The sequence below is a fragment of the Mustela lutreola genome, chromosome 9, assembly GCF_030435805.1.
Source record: "Mustela lutreola isolate mMusLut2 chromosome 9, mMusLut2.pri, whole genome shotgun sequence".
In the NCBI taxonomy this organism is placed as follows: Eukaryota; Metazoa; Chordata; class Mammalia; order Carnivora; family Mustelidae; genus Mustela; species Mustela lutreola.
The window spans coordinates 124950013-124969017 of NC_081298.1; the positions used below are offsets into that span (position 1 = coordinate 124950013).

General features: G+C 48.3%; 1 protein-coding gene across 3 annotated transcripts in view; it reads right to left on the reverse strand.

Annotated features, from left to right (window-relative positions):
• DPYSL5 (dihydropyrimidinase like 5) overlaps window positions 1-19005 on the reverse strand; it is a 92786-nt gene that overhangs the window by 46984 nt on the left and 26797 nt on the right. For 2 of the 3 annotated variants that reach the window (XM_059132376.1, XM_059132378.1), the window contains exon 2: window positions 5064-5328. In XM_059132376.1, coding sequence (XP_058988359.1) covers window positions 5064-5324 — 261 coding nt within the window. In that variant the 5' untranslated portion in view covers window positions 5325-5328. Of the gene's footprint in view, window positions 1-5063; window positions 5329-11976; window positions 12047-19005 lie in introns of those variants that run through there. The other variant, XM_059132377.1, reaches the window with a different exon arrangement.

Sequence of the window (19005 nt, forward strand, 5' to 3'; positions counted from 1 at the left end):
AGGATCTCAGGGTCATGGGACTGACCCCCTGTTGGGCTCTGCACTCAGCAGGGAGTCTGCTTGGGTTTCTCTCTCTGCCTCAGCCCTTCCCCCCATTTGCACCCTCTCTCTCTAAAATAAATAAATCTTAAGAAAAACTCTATCGATGGGGGAAGAGGCAGACCTAGAGACACAGATTTCACCGATCTGGCATGGGTCCTGGACACCGGTGTCTTAAAAAAAAAAATCCCCCAAGTCATTATTATTTTTTTAAGATTTTATTTATTTGAGAGAGAAAGAGAGAGAGCCCAAGGAGGGGGAGGAACAGAGGGAGAAGGAGAAGCAGACTCCCCACTCAGGAGGGAGCCCGATGCGGGGCTCAATCCCAGGAGTCTGGGATCATGACCTAAGCTGAAAAGGCAGATGCTTAACAGACTGAGCCACCCAGGTGCCCATCCCCGCGTTGTTCTTTTTTTTTTTTTTTTTAAGATTTTATTTATTTGAAAGAGATCACAAGTAGGCAGAGAGGCAGGCTGAGAGAGAGGGGGAAGCAGGCTCCCTGCTGAGCAGAGAGCCCAATGCCAGGACCCTGAGATCATGACCTGAGCCGAAGGCAGAGGCTTTAACCCACTGAACCACCCAAGTGCCCCTCCCAGGGTTGTTCTAATGTAGTTTGTTTCCAAGGGTTGAAAACCACTGGCCTCGACAGTGGTTCTTAATATATTTTTGGAGGGAAAGGAGGCAGAAAAGGCATCTGGGAAGCTTTTCCCAATTGCCCATGCCTGCCCCCTCCATCAGCATCTTAGTGAAGGGGCTGTACCTACAGGTTAAAAAGCCTGATTCTGATCTTCCACCTCGCTGCTGCGGAGTCATTGGTGTGGTGGAGCTTCCAGGGCCCGCATTAACATTCTTTGTTATGTAACATCAGCTCCACACAAGAGAATAAATGTAACTTATAAGTATCTTAAGCAGAATAATAATAAAAGACCTCATGACCTCACTGAAATCCTGGACCTTTATAGACACAGTTGTGTTACTTGGCCTCCCTCCTCCTTCCCGCCCCCTGCCTCCCCCCTGCCAGAGATAAACGCTTTCTTCAATGGGGTCTGCGTTATTAACAAGCAGGTGGTCTTGACGCTTTGCTTTGCTTCCCGGAGACGGAGACCGTAGGTTCTGGGCCGGGGGAGGGCAGGGCCTGCAGGTTGGGAGGGTATAAGAAGGCGGGGAGGAGGATCAAGGGCCCGGCTGTAAGCACGGGGTGCAGAGCCCGGGGAGCCAGGCAGAGCCTGCCACAGCCTCTGAAAGCAGGCAAGGCGTTTATTAAAGTGCTAGAGAAATCCCTTTAGACCCAGTACAATGGAGACCCAGATGCTCTCGGAAGAGCCAGGCTTTCAACTGTTTTGTTTTCCCAGCCCCGGCTGTCGCTGCCAAATTGACAGGCACGCAATAGCTCAGGGGGTGCAGGGTTCAAGGCTCCGCAGATCTGTCGGACAAGAACAAAAAGATGCAAGTTGATCTCTCTTTCTCTCTAGGCTAATCACTAGGGTGAGCCGTTCCTTAGGATTAATATTCTATTATAAACCCAGATGCTTAAAGTGAATCAACCGCTACTTTCCTTCTAATGTATACAAAGTAGGTCAGCGTCGGTCTAGCTGGGAGCACAGCCTCTGAACGAGCGCCACAGGCTGTGTGAATAATTAAATGGACACGGGCCCCTGAAGTGGCACTGCAACAGGAGCACTTTTTCTGTCCCCAGGAGACTGTGGGTGCTCCGAGGAAAGAGGGTGCCCAGGTGCCGGGCTGTGGGAGCACCAAGGGAAGGGGAGATTGTTAGTGGAGGTGTGGGAGTACCACAGCAGGAAACCAGCTCTTGGGAGGCCAGGAAACAGAGGCAGAACTTGGGGCAGGGTCTACAGATGGGATCCAGGGGAAACTGAGTCCAGGGGAAACTGAGGGAGAAACCACGCTCAGTCTGAGGGCTGGGGCACAAGGACATCACGATCCAGTCTTGCTTCGGGGATGGAGAGAACAAAGGATAGGTTTAAGTGACACCGGTGGCCAGGAGCATGGCTTGGGACCCATGGGCCCTTAAACACTCCACAACTAGAGCCTGACACCGCACAGGGGCTTTTCTGAGTTTTCCGGAAGAGATGCATGTGCTGAGGTTTCCATCAGCTATAAAGAGCTAAAGGCTCTCTGGGGAAAAGCTGTCACTGCTGCTTAATGAGGTCCCAACAGAAGACGATGGGAAAAAAATAAGACGAAGAAGGCCAGTGTGCCCTCTGAGAAGCTAGTAGACAGCATGGTGACAGCGTGGCATCTGACCTTGGACTAAAGGTCTCCCGGGTGGGGACAAAGCCACAACTTAGGGTGCCAGGTCTGAGCGCACTACAGAATAGCCCCCAGGTGCCTGAGTGGCTCAGGCAGTTAAGCAACTGCCTTCAGCTCAGGTCATAATCCCGGAGTCCCAGAATCAAGTCCCACATTGGGCTCCAAGTTCCAGGGGGAATCTGCTTTTCCCTCCGACCTTCTCCTTGCTCATGCTCTCTCTCAAATAAATAAATCCTCCCACCCCGAAATGGGTGCGTCCATTTGGGGAAAGAAGGACAGGAACATTCACAGCAACTGTGACTAGCAACCCCCAACACCCATTGGTAGGTACCATGTGGGACATCAAACTGCAAAGCACTAAAAGAGAGTAAAAGTACAACATGAATGAAATTGCACAAAATTAACGTTGAGCTAAGGAAGCTAATGCAAAGGTACAAACTACCTAATTTCATTTACATAAAGTAAACAGTCAGAACCCATCTATGTTGAATATACTAAAAACTATTGAGTTCTACACTTTAAATGGGTAAATTGTATGGCGTGTGAATTATAGCTCAACGAAGCTGTTTTGGTTTCTGCTTTTTAAACTCTGGTATTACAAGTCAGGGTAGTGGTTATCCTTGGTAGGGTGCAGTGACTGGGAGGGGGCATTAGGAAGGACTTAGGTCTGCCAATGTGGGGCCTCTCGATCTGGGCGCTGGTTACAAGGGTGTGTCCAGTGTGACCATTCCAGATACTCAGAATTTGTGCACGGCTTGGTACTCAGGCTATGCCTCAAAAAAATAGCAATGACAATGGCCACAAAGCAAACAGGCCTGGCCTGGCTCCAGGACACAGGGAGGGGGAACTGGATATGCTCATTCCCTCTGGAACCATCCTGCTACTAGCATATCCTGGGAGAGGAGCCTGTAAAAGTTGATGGGGATAGGATGCCCTGTTTCATCAGTGAAGCATCACCCACAGGTCCTGGGGAATTCTCAGAAGAGAAACCTCTCTTCTCTGGGCTCCGCCAGAGCAGGTGGATTTGGCCCCACATGCTAGAGTACTAGTCCTGGGAGCATCCTTGTCTCAGAACAGGCTAGGCCACGGCCACTGTGACTCCTCCCAGCCCAGTCTTTCAAGGATCTGGTCTGTTGCTCCTGGACTTGGGAAGGGGGGATGTCTTGGGAGACCTAAATGGCTAGCTGCCTGAGATGGGCCAGCCCTAGAACAGTGACCCCAAGGCCAGCATCTGCTTGCCCCAGCCAGGCTCCCTGAGGGTGGGTTTGGAGAGCCTTGTCAGTCACTGGAAACTGAACCCCCAGGAAAATGGATCCTAGCAGGAGACACCTGAGCATGGGAGAAGGGCTCCCTGAGAACTCCAGGTAGAACAGGGGTGGGGTTTTAGGGTGCAGAGCCACTGGGGATTTGAGGCTGTGGGCCAAAGTAGGACAGAGGGCTAACTATAGTATAGTTAGTCCTGGGGAGTGTTAGAGGCCAAAGCCTTTGGAAGTCAGACAGCCTAAGGGGCTGCCTCCGGGGTCAGACACTTGTAGTCCTTGAGAATCTGATTTAATTCTGCATTTTGCATTTAACTGACTGAGTGGCTCAGTCAGTTGACTCTCTGACTTTGGTTAGGGTCATGATCTTGGGGTCTGGGCTCGAGCCTCATGTCAGGCTCCCTGCTTGGCAGGGAGTCCGCTTGTCCCTCTCTGTCTGCCTCTTCCCCATCTTATGCTCTCTCAGTCTTGGACTCTCTCTCAAATAAATAAACTCTTTAAAAAGAAATCTTTGTAGGTGACTCTGATGCATAGCTGGGTACAGAGACCCAAATAGATAAGCATCATTCACTGATTCACTTAACAAACATTGACTGGGTAGCTACTCTGGTTCCTGGTCAGGGTCAGGCTCTGGGAAGGCAGAACAATATGGTCAGGTCTTAAGAAGACCTTAAGAAGTTCAGTGTTCACGGAGAGTCTGGCATGGGACAGATAATCACAACGCAGAGGAATGGCAGCGATAACAGAGGTTATGGGCACAGAATAAGGATAAAAGAACCCACATGTGACTCTTTTCGCAAATTGTAATTTCTTCCTAATTCATCTGTTTCACAGGCCTGAATTTTTGTGTTTTGCATTCAGGAAAGTCCAGCAGCTCAGGCCCAGCTCAATGATTGTAAATATTGGTCCATGACCACTCGAAAAGAGGCCCACCACCAGTTTTTTTTTTTTTTTTCCAGCTGTTTTTAAAAATAATGAGCAAGCTAGGAGAGATAATACAAGATAGCTAGCTACGTCTGTTTCATAATCAACTGCCATTAAAACCATCTAGAAGAGGCATATCTCTTTGTCTCCATCTTTGGGGAATTTATTTAGCTTATTACTCATAAGGGAGTCCATCAGATCCATACCTCACTCCCGTCACACACATGCACAATAACAAACACCAGCGAATTCTCTTCTTCTAGGCCGGCATGACATGACACAGAAACATAAACGTAAAATCAGTGTCCAGCCTCAGTTCATAGGTAGTAAGTGATGGGATCAGTAAAACAGACCCGCATTTTTCAGCCCGACTGCTTTTTGGTAGTCATGGAGATCTAGGACATCTAGCCTGGAATTCCCTATGTCAGTTGCCACAGTGGCCCCGGGAGAGCCCCCTTCTCCTTTTAGCAACACAGGGGGGGCCATCCTGTTCACTTGGGTCTAGGCTGGAGCAGCCCCACAAACGGAAGAAGCCAAAGGGAAGGCACCTTCAGCAAACAGGAGCATTACCTTGGTCCCATGGTAGAAGTCGTCCACACACGTAGCATTCATGAAGGTCTGATGGAAGTGGGTGCTGGTGTCAATGCCTCCAGGGATCACCAGCTTCCCAGTGGCATCGATCACCTTGGCCCCGCCAGGGATCATGAGCTCACGGCCCACCTGCTGGATGATGCCATTCTCTATGTAGACATCAGCCTCGTGGGTGCAGTCATCATTCACCACCTTGCCTCCCTTGATGAGAATCCTCACGCTGCCTGAATTGGCAAGCATGTTCCTACGAAAGCAGAGAGGGAGGCACTGGTCAGGGTCAGAGTCCCGTATCACTGTAACCAAGGTCCCACTTCTTCCCTTCAGAGCCCAAACTCCATGGGCAGAGTAAGTGAGCAGGGAAGGGGAGGAAGTTTCTCCACAGCCTAAGAACATCGTTTCTGCAGTCGACTGGGGTCCCAAGTCTCCCATTGGGATTTACTGGGAAGCATGACACAGTGGCAGTGAGGAGGAATCTGGGGCCCAAAGAAACATCAGTGTAGGTTCAAAAGCATTTCCATACCCACTGGGTTGTTTTATTCTCGAAACAACCCAAGGAGCTGCATTTTACCAATGAGAAAGTGAAAATTGCTAAGTAAGGAATCAATGGCTTCTAAGCAGCCAAGTCAACCCAGATGCTTTGTATGACCAATGTCCCCATTACACCATATGGTCCCAAAGATAGCAGGGGCTCCGGGAGCATGTCTCTGTGAGCCAAATTCTCTAAGCCTTCCCGTTGTTTAATTCATGTCATTCTTCAAACGGATTCTGCTTCAGCTCACCCTCCCATCCTTCCTCAAGGCTACTACCACACCGAACCCCACAGCTGGCTGCACACTTAATTAGCTCATCTGTAGAGCTTTGGAAAAGCACCTTCACTCAAGCCCCAACCCCAAGATTCAGCTTTACTTGCTCCAGATTGGGTCCCCCAGAACCACTATTTTTAAAAAAGCTAGAGAACTTTACCATATGCTTAAAGAACGAATGCCAATCTCTCGCAGAAAGGAGAAGGAAACATTCCCAACTCATTTTGTAAAACCAGTATTACTCTGATACCAAAGCCAGACAAAGACAGTACCCAAAAAAGAAAACTATAGAGTAATATCCCTCATGAATATAGATACAGAAATTCTTAACGACATATTGGCAAGTGGAGTTCAGCAATATGTAAAAAGAATTTTACACCATGCAAATGGGGTTTATTCCAGGCACGCAGTGTCGGTTCAATATTTGAAAATTTAATCAATGTAATCCACCATATTAACAGGCTAAAGAAGAAAAATCACATAATCGTACCGCTTGATGCAGAAAAAACATTTGACAAAATCCAAACATCTATTCATGATCTCCCTCTAACCCTCTCCCCTCTCGTGCTCTCTCTCTCTCTCTCAAATTAAAAAAAAAAAATGAAATGAAATAAAAGGCATATAGATCAAAAAGGGAAAAAAATAAAACTGTCCCTGTTTGCAGATGACATGATCATCTTTGGAGAAAATTCCAAAGAATCTATCAAAAACAACAACAACAACAACAACAACAACAACAAACCCTCTTAGAACAAATAAATGAGTTTGGCCAGAATGCAAGATACAAGACTAACATACAAAAGGTTAGTTTTTCTATATACTAGCAATGAATACATGTGCATGTAAAAAAATTAAAATGCTTAGACATAAATCTAAGAAAACATATACAGGATTTATATGCTAAAAAGCACAAAATGCTGATGAAAGAAATCAAAGATCTAAGTGGAAAGACATACCATATTCATAGATTAGAACACCCACAGAGTAAAGATATCAATTTTCCCCAAATTGATATATACTGTTTAATGCAAAAATCTTTTGTAGATAGAGGCAAGCTTATTGTCAAAGTTTATGTGAAATGACAAAGCTAAAATAATTTTGACAGAGGCGCTGGGTGGTTCATTGGTTAAGTGTGAGCCTTCAGCTCAAGTCATGATCCTTGGGCCTATGTCTGGCTCCTCGCTCGGTGGGGAATCTGCTTCTCCCTCCCTCTCTGCCTCTCCCTCTGCCGGGTGTCTTTCTCTCTCTCTCAAATAAATAAAAATTAAAAAATAATTTTGACAAAGAAGAATAAAATGGGAGTAATTAGTCTACCGATTTCAAGACTTATTACATAGCTCCAGTAATCAAAGCTGGGTGGTACGGATGGGGGATAGATACAAAAGCACTGGAACAGAATAAAGATCCAGAAATAGCTCACGGTCAGTATGGGCAACTGATTTTTGACAGAGGTGCAAAAAAATTCAATGCAGGAGAGATAGTCTTTTCAGCAAATGATGTTATCTTACACAAAAATCAACTCAAAATGGATCATTCCCTAAGCAGACCTCTTTTGACCACTAACTATATACTCTTCCTTTTGGAGCTGATTCTCTAAGACCTAATCCAATTATCCCCCTTTCTAAGAAGCCTTCCCCGACTCTCTGCCCCTTCATGGACTTTATGGTCCTGGAGCCTCTCTCCACCTGTGTGCTAAGGTTCTCAAGGTCAAAAGCCTTATTAGTGATCATTGTTTCTGTTCCCTCTTCAGCCCCAGCCTCCAGTACAGGATACTTGAAACCAGTGAACAAATGAAAGAATGGCCTCATCTACTTGTTGTACCCCAACACAACTGAAAGGCTTCAAGCAATGAGTAGTAGTAGGCCGTTATGTATTCGTTTTCTGGGTATGTCTGGGACAATGCTCAGCTTTCATCCCTTTTCCAGTACCGGAAATTACTGTGGACAGAGCAGAGGGCCCAACAGATTTCCTCTTATTCCTGTCATTTCGTTTGCCTGCCACCAGGTAAGCTGTGAGGAGGCTGTCTCCCAGGATGAAAAGGCCTTAGAACCTGTTGAAGGAATATCTCTTGTAAGGAGATGGGTCAGCTAAATGGTGATCTTACCCTGCTCTCCTGGACACATCTGGTTAAGCAATTTTTGTCAAGCTGACCAGGCTGGAATGCATGGAAGTCCCGACACCAAGAAAGTTGGCTGGGACCATTCAGGGTATACCCTGAGGCTCTCCTGCTGTTAGGAGAGGCCAGTCCCTTGTGGGGCTGCTGCTGGGGGTGGCGCTGGGGAACAGGACAGGTGGTGGCAGTGAACCCTGTTCCCTTACACAGCAACAGCTGTTTCCCAGGAATACCTGCTCCCCTCCCCATAGGTGTCAGTCCAACCTCTGGGGAGAAGGGGCCCTTCCCCGAGTGAGGAAGGTGGTGAGCAAAGAGGCCGTGGGGAGTCAGGTGACAGAGATGGGAAGATAGGACAGTCGCTGCCACAAGCTCATTGTCTGAAGTCAGATGAAGCTGAGTATATTTGATCTTTTGTCCTAAAATCTGAAAACTGGAGTTTTAATTTAATATGCAATTAGGAAATGAATTTCTTCACAGGTGAGGGACACAACCATCCTGGCCAAAGGAAGCCCAGAAAGGCTGACAGATGCAATCTCCCTCTCTCCCATTACACAGCCAAGGCCAAGGGGGACCGTGAAAGGCGACTTCTCAGTTCACACTATAGGGAAGTGATGGTGGTGGTAGGGTTGGCCGAAAGAAGATACCCCCACTTCCAGCCCCCTGTGCAAATATATAATCCTCACCTTTTAAAACTGCTCTAGGGCAAGAGGAAAAATAGCAGTATTCATGCTGAAAAACCGCTTATTGCTTATGTCAGTGTTGTAAAGGGAATATTGATTTGTTTTAGAGCGCACACCTGAAGGGCAGGGGGAGGGGGGTCCTTGAAGGGTGATGTGATAATGAATTACTGGGAATTCCCATCTGAGCTTTGATGCGGGTATCAAACCCCGAGGGTGTCTTCTTCAGTAGAAATGAGAGCAATCGCTCTTAGTAAGCTAACACCCCGTGCCCGGCACACTTCACACGCGTTCAGCCACGCACCGACTAACCCAGAGAAGTAGGAAGCTTAGTCTCCTTTTTAAAGAGGCGGAAACAGAAGTTTTGGAAATGAAAGACCACGCAACTCCGCAAGAAGGGTCAGATTCATAGTCATGTCTGGGTTAACAGAAAGGTTATCAGAGCTGGTTCTGGGTAGAAGAGTTACAGGGGATTTTTATCTTCTTCATGGTTTTCTGTATTTTCAAATTATAATAGGATAAAATTGGGTCCTCCACCCAAACTATCTTCTTCTTTCTTGCAGAAATCCCTGACAGTTAACCTAGCTCTGAAGGGACTAGATTCCCAGGATAACCTCAGAGGGAACTCCTTTTCATAACTTAGGGGACCCTATTAATGTTAAAAATCAGTGCACACCTACTGTCTACTGGGGTCCTCACTAAACCCATCATTTGCCTTGGGATACGCAGCATGATTGTGCCATTATCGCCCTGGGATGGCTGAGGCTTAGAAAAGTTAAAGGAACCATCCTCAAGGTCACACAGCAAGTTTGCAACAAAGTAGGGACTGAAAGCTAGAGGATGCCCAGAGCTGTTGTGAACTGAATGTTTTGTTCTTCCAAAACCACACCGGGAAGCCCTGACCTCCAGTGTGGCCGCATGTGGAGGTGAGGCCGCTGAGGAAGTTTCTCAGGTTAAATGAGATCACAGGGTGGGGACCGGATCTCCTTATAAGGAGAGATGCCATAGGGCTCGGCCCCCCACCCACCACTAGGCCTTTTCATAAGGACTGAAAAAAGGCCAAGTGCGAATGTAGCCATCTACCAGCCAGGAAGAGAGTTCTCCCAGGAAACGGACCACATTGACACCCTCATGTCAGACCACTAGCCTCAGAACGGTGAGAAAATACATTGTTTTATCAGCCCCCCTGTCTGTGGTATTTTGTTATGGCAGCCTTAGGGGAAAAGAGCTTGTGCTCCTAGCCATGGGCCATATTGCCAACACGGAGAGGTGCTGCCTGGTGGAGCCAGTTCTCCAGCCCCACCTTCTGGCAGACATCTAGCTTCAGAACACGCTAGGGTTACGTGTGAACAAAAATGAACATCTTGTGTGCCCTACAATAGTCTAGAACCTCACTCTCTTCCAGTGTGAAGCACCAGACCCAGCCCTGAGGAAGACACAGGCCTTGCTCTCAAGAGCTTCAATCTCATGGGTGACAGAGACCCAAACTGTGTTACAAAGTGACGGACGGGTAATGGGACGCTTCTTGCCTAAAAACTAAGTTACCAGGGATTGGTTTAAACCGGGTGTGTCTCACGTAGTACCAGACGCCAGAGCTGAGAGTGAGCAGAGTGGTTTGGCGACAGTGGGATGCTGGTCTCACTACACCAGTATACCCGCCCCCACGCTTCTCTGGATTTCCCAAATTGTCTGGCTGGCCAAGAAGTCTCATCCTGCCCAGTCCCCCTCACCAGTGAGGTTGGCATTCATTACACTTCTCACCTCCCCCAGTAACCTCATTAGCACACAGTCCTCCAGCTCTCCTGCTAGTCTTTGCTAAACTAAATGAAGAAAAGATGTTCCTGGCATCGTTTTCTGCAGCGAGCCTTCTGTCTGTGTACGTACGTTTGTGAACATAATGCGGTGAGGGGGTGGGTGAGTGGGGAAGACACCTTGGCCCTCTTAGAGAGTCCCTCGGGAGGGAAAAGATTTGAGCATGAAATACACGAAATACATACTCATGAGCTCCTTAAATGCCACTAGCTATGATTGTCTCTCCCTCCATATTCAGAAAACGTTCTTGTCAGGTGGTCACCGTTGGTATCCGTTTTACTAATTTATGGTGCTTCAAATCACTCATTTATTCCAAACACAGTTACTGTGTAGACAGAGCCAATATCGGCCCAATGGTTTACTACACAGGCTGTGAACTGAACGTTTGTATCAGCCCCAAAATTCCTATGTTGAAGTCCTAGTCACAGTGTGATAGTATTTGGAGCTGGGTCTTGGGAGGGAACTAGGTCATGAGGGCAGAGTCCTCAAAAGCGGGATTAGCACCCTTAGAAGAAGTGACAGGTGATCTCTGACACCCCCCCACCTCCTTCTCTCCCTCTACTCCGCTCCCCCGTAGCTCCCACCCCCTGTGAGGATACAGAGAGAAGGCAGTCATCTGCAAGCCCGGCGGAGAGTCCTCGCCAACAAGTGAATTGGCCAGCGCCTTGATCTTGGACTTCTTAGCCTTCAGAGCTGTGAGGAGTAATTTTCTATGGTTTAAGCCACCCAGTCTATGGTATTTTTATTACAGCAGTGCGAGCTAAGATACTACATTAGACAGAAGTGAACATTATAATCAAATCATCATTAAGTAACAACTGTGCCTTAAAATAAATGTCACCTCCTTTAAGGACTTCTGGCTGTATCCCACATCTCCATTTGTCTAATCCAAAACTTTGATCACCCAGCTATTTCGTCTATGCAAATGAAAGAATTCAAACCACATGGCTGTCCTCCCAGGCAGAAATGGAAGCATGCCAGGGAGTTAAATGGTATTAGAAGGAATAACTCAGAACTATGGAATTCTAGAGCTGAGATTCCTCAAGACTACCCTGACTACTCCTTCAGTCCTTGGTCTCCACCAACAGTGACCTTGAAAAGGAGAGGCAGTCAGGACTGAGAGGATGCAGGTACACTGCAAATGTGCAGATCTTAAGAATTCTACAATTTATGTGGGGAAGCAATGATGCCTTCCACAGCAAGATGGGTATCTTTGATACGCCAAGATTTAACCAACTGTACGCGGTATATATTCCCCCATTTCCTAATTCTGTGGCATGCAGTCCTTATGTTTCCAAACCCCTGCTGGGTGAAAGCCAAGGTGATGCACGAGCTGGGGGAGCAGCACTGTATGACCCAGGAGTGCAGTGTCTCCCAAGAAAGCCTTTTTATGTTTAAAACAGTGACAGTGACTGCTGTTTGCTATCTAATAACTGTCTTGCTGGATAAAGGACAATTTCCCGTACTCCCACCCTCCTGCTGCTTACCGCAGTGAGCCGTTCCAATGCAAAACTGCACAGGGGACACCTTGCCGGCTGGACGGTCAAGGTCATGGCAGATGCTGCTTCTCATTCGTGAAACACACACAAGCTCAGGCTCTTAGAAGGCACACAGCATGGTCCTGCCAAGGAAATGCCAACCCGAACACTGCATCTTGCATTTGCCTGCTTCTGTCATCACATTCCCCAGCTCCCCTGTGCCTGCAGTGAGGTGTGAGACGCAGAGAGCCTGCAGTCTGGCCCGCACAGCTGCCTCCTGCCCGCAGCTCAACTGGAGGGGGCCAGGGACTCCGGGGCTCCACAAAGACTCGTGGGGCCAGAATGGTGCAAAAGGGATGCTTCCTGCAGAGAGACCTTAAAACAAACTTGATAGGAATTGGGTCTGCATGGGATGGATTTCCTTTTGAATAGGGGCTGGTTTAAGACTCCCATTTCCTCTTCCAGTCCAGCCTGCAGAAGGTGTGATTTTACAGACAATCGGTTCGGTCATTGTGATATCAAGGCACATACATGGCAAGCGCACACAACTGCCCTTGGGCACGAAGGATCCACAGCGGGTAAGCCAACCCTAATGGCCGATGGGCTGCTAACTCGTAGGGCAGGGGAAGCCAGCTCTGGTGGCTGGGGACACACTGAATGGTGTGGCTTTTCCTTTGCTCCAAGCAGATAACATTTGCCAAAGGACCAAAAGGCAATATTGGCAGCAGTTAGTAAAAGAAAACCAAAACATGCAGCTATTTTTCTTCCTCTGATCAATATATAGGAAAGGGTAACAGAACGGAACTGGGAGAGCCGACCTTAAAAGGGGTTGTGGGGGCGGGGGGGATGGGAGTGCTTGTTCTTGTACTTGTAGCATCCAGTGATTCCCCCGAGATGAAAAATGAGAACAGATGAAAGGCTGGCCAGAACACAAGAGCCAAGAAGGGAAGTTTGAGGTGAGTGGGCAACAGCGAAGGCTTTAAGCTAATACATATAATTTTTTAATAAAGTGAACTGCCTTTCTAAACAGGAAAACACTAAACAATTCCTAACTAATATTAAAGCAAATATAATTTAATTTTTAATTGGCTTTATCAACTCTTGAGTCGATATAAAATGGTATTTATAACACCCATGTTGGGTATAAAGCAAAATGACAGACATCTGTGACCTCACTATCGTCTCTAACCCTGCAGTCCCGCACCTCTTTCGTTCCAGCCCCTCCCCACCTGCAGACACAACCACTGTCCTAGTCAATTTGTAGGAACTCATGAAAATAACAACTAGGTGTCAAGTAAAAATAAAAAAGGCAAGCTCAGAGTCATTTCCGCTGCACGAGCTCTAACCATGTCCCAAGATCACACTTTACCTGCCTTATGACGGACTTCTTCAGTACCTGGGACTCTGCTTTCCAGGGTAAGCAGGAATCCGGAAACTATTCTATGCTAATGAGGGTGTGAGGGCATTTCACATCCAAATGCCCATGGACCATTCCATGGGAACGGTCCACGGGCACAAACACGCAGCCTGTCCAAAACCAGCTGCGCCATCCCTTGTCACCCACCCAGAAGCCCGAGACTCTGCCTAGTCTCCTCTCTAACCAGGCCAGCATTGGCATTGAGGGCTGATCTGAATGGTGGGCCTGGTTTGGGTCACCCAGGAGTTTTGTACAAAATGTTTGGAGAGATTCTGGAGGTAGAACCTAGCCGTGGGGAGAGAACTGGGGAAGGTAAAAGGGCAGGTTTGTCTTTCATGTGGGGCTCAGGCATCTTCTGGAGATCCAGAGGCAGAAAAAAGCGCCTATCAAGCCAAGGGGTCCCACATGAGGGGGCGGATGCTCCACGGGCTGGGGTCGGTCAATGTTACACCCCGAGGAGAGACACTGGACCCTTCGTCCTGCAGCCATAAGCCACAAGAGCCCAGCACTGAGCCCACACTAAGAGGACAGGCCTGCAAAGGTGACCCGATCTGGCCATGGGATGGATGTGAATGTGGAGAACAAGGGATTGTTCTTGAAGAAGCGTAAAGAAACAAGGACAAAGGAGCTGCTATCAGGAAAGCCCGAGAGGTGGGCGGGCCTGGCTTCTGGGAAGGCGTCTTATGAACCCAAGTGGGCCGAGTCTGTAGGCTAAGATGGAGTAAGAAGTCTTAATCCCAGGGCTTCACTGGCCCAGCCTGGTGGGACTCCACCAACAGGGCACAGAGGGGAAGAGTGAGATTCCAAGGGATTAGCCCAAGAGAGTGGTAAGAAATGGAGCTGCAGACCATCTGTTCGAGATTAGCCGTGAGAGAAACCGACCACTGTGGGAAGGCCAGGCTGACAGTAAGGGCGAGCATGTGTGGCGTCGGGATCGAAGAGGCCTGCTGCGTGGGGACACGTGTGTGACCCTCAGCGCATCACGGCCCCTGCGTGCAGCCTTTGCGTCTGGCCAGAAACCTTGCTCCTTTCAAGTGCTCCCTGGCCCTGGAGGCTTTATGTTGGAGGCTGGGGGAGACCAAGTACCAGCAAAAAACAGTCAAGGGGAGTAAATTCCTTTCTGTAAGCCCAGGGCAGGGAGGTGTACACACACTGGAGATGAGAAGCCCGGCCTGCAACCGAGGCCTCAGCCAGAAACCACCAGGCTTTTGGGACCATCACCACCATAACCCTTCCGCAGGCGGACCTTCTGGCGGATTCCTCAGCCCCGCTGTGCTTTCCCCGCTCTCGCCAGCTGTCGGCAGGCCCCAGAAATAATTTCGTCAGCTCTCTTGGAAGGACAGCAGCTCCAGGGCTCCGGCGGCCCAGAGTGGCTGCTTCGTAGAATGCCAGCCAAAGGGCGGAGTGGCCAGCACCCACTGCCAGCAAGAGGGAGGGGCAGCGATGCTTCTGGGTCTGAGACCCATCCTCCACCCCGTCCTACCCGGCCCCATTCTCAGGTCGGGGGTGGGGAAAGTCACAAGTAGGGGAAGAGAACGCATTTTCCTAACTATAGAAGTGTCCCAGGGCTGCTCGGCTGGCTCAGTTGTGGAGCATGTGACTCTTGATCTCAGGTTGTGAGTTTGAGTCCCACATTGGGTATAGAGATTACTTAAAAATAAAATCAAAAGAAAAGTGTCTCAAACCTGGGCTACCTGATAAGGTCAAGATTTGGGATAGAGACTGAGTGGAAACACATAAAAATTCTACATTTTCTCTCTTAAACTAAAAATGAGTATGAACTAACGACAGCTACATATAACATCTCACAAAAAACTGAAGCCACAAAATAGTAAATACAGGACAAATCCACAGAACATTCAAAACCAGGCAAAACTGAACTACAGTGTTTAGGAGGTATATAGTCATAGGAAGAAAAAAACCAAGAAAATCAGGGAAGTCAGGGTGGTTGGTTATCTCTGGGCGGCCAAGGCAGGGCTGTGTTTGGGAAGGGACACATGGTGGGAAGCTTCTTGAGAACGGCAAATATTCAAGTCTCTTCCTTGAAAAGGATGGGAGTTACACAAGTGTTTGCTTTAAATTACTCTTTAAATTAGACATACTTTCTGCACTCTTCTGTATGTATCTCAGAAAACACTTAAAAACTTTAAAAGAAGCATTGCATGTCAGTACACGGAAATGATATGCTAGGTGTTGCTGTAATTATGTAAAAACATCGCACACAAAGAACAGACCAGGTGGGAATAAATAATGAGGTCTGTGTTGATTGGGATAATAGGTGATTTCACTCCTCTAATTTTTCAAATTTTCTGTATCATATTATATTGATTTTATATAAAATAACTACAGTAATTTAAAGCCACCCAAATAGTTTTATCCTGTTCGGAAAAAAAAACAAAAAACTGAAATAAGGTGGAAAACATTCCATCTTCTTTTCAGGAAACCTTGCTATCCTACTGCCATCTCCTGGAAAATTTCCTAAAAGGACTGGGCTTTAGGACAAACCAATTTCCTTCCTTATTTCGACTCAAATAGATTTCAGAAGGACACAGACTTTTTTTCCCCTGTGATGTAAGACTCTGGACACCTCATCTTGGGCTACAAATGTGTTTCCACCTCTCCCTCCCAGAAGCAGTGTTTTTACCTGCCATTGACTTTATACCCAGAATGCTTCCGCCTGGTCAGTGTCATCCACTTTCCTGTGCCTGCGTCTGCCAGCTGCCTTCTTATGAACCTGGCTCGCCTCCATCACTAAAGCAAATAGGTATTTTTACTTTAACCCAGAATTCTGGAGCCTGAAGAGCAAATCTCACCAGTGTTTGCTACAATACATGACTGATAGTATCCAGCTTTGCGGAGCTGGGCACCAAGTGGGGGAACACTGTGAACTCTGTCACCTCCTACAGGAGACACGTTCTCATGGGCGACACCCCCAGGCACATGTGAGATCAAGTGGACACTCTCCAGAGACTTGAAGGCAGGACTGGGGTGAGAATGGGCAGCTTCCTCCACCTGGGGAGTAAGGCCACTAGCCTGATTGTGTCTGTATCCCAGCGGCCTATTTTAGAGCAGCAGATGGGGCAGGAAAGGGTGTGAGGGGGTAAGAGGAGGATACGGAGCTACTAAGGGGAGGAGCAGTGCCCTGAGCACTGAACTTGGCTTTGCCCCTCTAGCCACATGACTGACTGCCCCACGCAGCATGTTCTCAGCTGTCAAGTGGATGTCAACACCATCAACACCACATTGTCATCACTGAGCTCTGTGTGACAGACTCTGATGCAGTTTCAAAGAAAGCTTAGAGCACCCCAGTGAAGTAGTTCAACAGGATAATCCCCATTTTATGGCTGAGGAAACTGCGTTGGAATCCATCCATATTAGACTGGGGCTCCCCGATGGCAGAGCTAGGCTTCATTTTACCCTTGTAAGTCCCTGGCACACAGAGGGGCTCCCTAAATGCTAGCTGAAGGAAGCAAGGACTGGCCGAAGGAGATAGTGGGCTAAGAGCGTTACAGAGTGTTAGCCACAGTAATGGGCTGTGAGCAATGGGACGGAAGGCTTCTCCAAAGAGAGCTCCATGCTGGCTGTGAGAGGGTCTGGTGCAAAGCCCAGGGCAGAGGATCAAAGCTGGGCATTGTCTGGGTTGGAAAAAAAAAAAAAAAAAGTGGCAGAATAAGCAGGTACAGGCTGGGAAAGGCCAAGAGGCTAGATTGGACTGAGCAAGCAGCTTGGGGAGCCAGGATATGAGGTCTAGGGGTGCAGAGCAAGAGGCCCAGCCCTCTGAATGAGACCCACTGGGCACAGGACGACCTGGAGCACTCAGAGAGGGACCCCGAGGCTGGTCAGGGGATGAGCACATGATCTGGGGGCTGGGCTTCCTGCCTTTTTACTCACACAGGTTGGATGAAGGCTGGGAGAACAGCCACGGTGGTAATCCAGGCGGGAGGCTGCAGTGGGTTAAACGGATGGTGCCAAGGGAACAGATGAGGAAGGCAGGGCCGAGAAAGGGCTGAATGCTGGTAGGCTGCCTGGAGGAAGGGGAAACAGACTGGGAGAGACGGGAAGAATGGAAGCACGGGTGAGCAGAGCAGAGAGCTGGCAGAGACAGATGGAGACCAGCTGTCAGGGCATGCCTGGGGTTCACAGAAACCCAGTGATGAAAGCCGATTTCAGCTTCTCTCTTGAGGAACGCTTCAGATCAGTCAGATGACGGCAACTGACCCAGTCACCCACGAAGGGGATGGCAGGACTGGAGAGAGAACACCTACTAAATGGTAGTAAGCACCAGGGGCCGTGAAGGCTCTTATCACCGTGACATTTAATTGAAACAACCTCACCATTGCCCTTGGAGATGGTGGGCCGTCTCTACTTGACAGACGATGGGTGGAGGTCATGACCAGCCAAGGTCCCACAGCTTCATGGGAGGGAACAGCAGCAGCAGTTTATTCTAAACACCAAATAATACAAAGATCAAAAGGTCTGGACTGTGCTGATGGGCTGACATTCTGATTTTGAACACTTAGGAGACACCTCAGACAAAACACTACTAGAGCACTATCTGTCCTACTTACTAAATCTGTTTCTTACCCATCCTCTTTTCTCCAGACGGACTGCCTCAGTTCGGGCCTTACTATCTACCTGCATTTAGCTATCACTCTTACCTGGAGGCTTCTAACTGGTCTCCCAGATTCCACACTGTGGAATCCTCGAGTTTGCTAAGATGGCAGTCGGGTCACAGAGGCGGGCTTAGCACCCACTATACTAAGCGCCAGATACCGCACCATGCCCTAGGGAGCTCAGAGGGTTGGAGTGGAAAGAGAGGCATACCCCAAAATCTGTGAGTTAGGAGAAGCCTGTGTCAGTATCAGGAAGGGGGGCAGGGGGTGGCACTTAACACACACTGGGATGGAGGACTGCTTCTCAGAGGAAGTGCCTTTGAGAAGAGCTCTGACAGTTGTTTAGGAGTTTACCTCGCTGGCGAGGGAAGTAACACCTGAGCATTCCAGCCAGAAGCAGGAAGCAGGAGCAGGAAGCGGAAGCAGGAAGCGGAAGCAGGAAGCGGAAGCAGAAGCAGGAAGTGGAAGCGGAAGCAGGAAGTGGAAACAGGAAGCAGAGCAGTGTGGTCTACCTGGGAGCATTCAGGATGGCTGGTGTGTCTGATGAGCTGAAGGGAGCCCAAGCCATTCAAGGCCTGAGGGGATGTGCTCCCAGCAGGGACCAGAAGGATTGCAGGGAGGGCAAGCCAAGAAGTGACATCATTAGATTGGCATTTTACATAAAAATTCAAAGGGTAAAGTACTAGAAGAAAACATAGAAAGATATGTTTATAAATTTGGATGGGTTGTGGCTTTTTAAGCATAATCCAAAGCCAGACACCAGAAAAGAAAAGATCGGTACGGGTAGGACTACATTAAAAAAGAAAAGCTGTAATATATCCAAAGATGCTGCAAAATACATTTAATAAAGACAAAAGCTGGTTAGGACATGCTTGCAGCATCCAACCAAGGACTATATAGCTATAACGTTTGTAAACAACGTTTATAAATCTTAAGTATGTAACAAGAAAGACAAGGACTCCAGAAAAAATAGGCAAAGGATATAAACAGGCAACCCCGGGGTTGGGC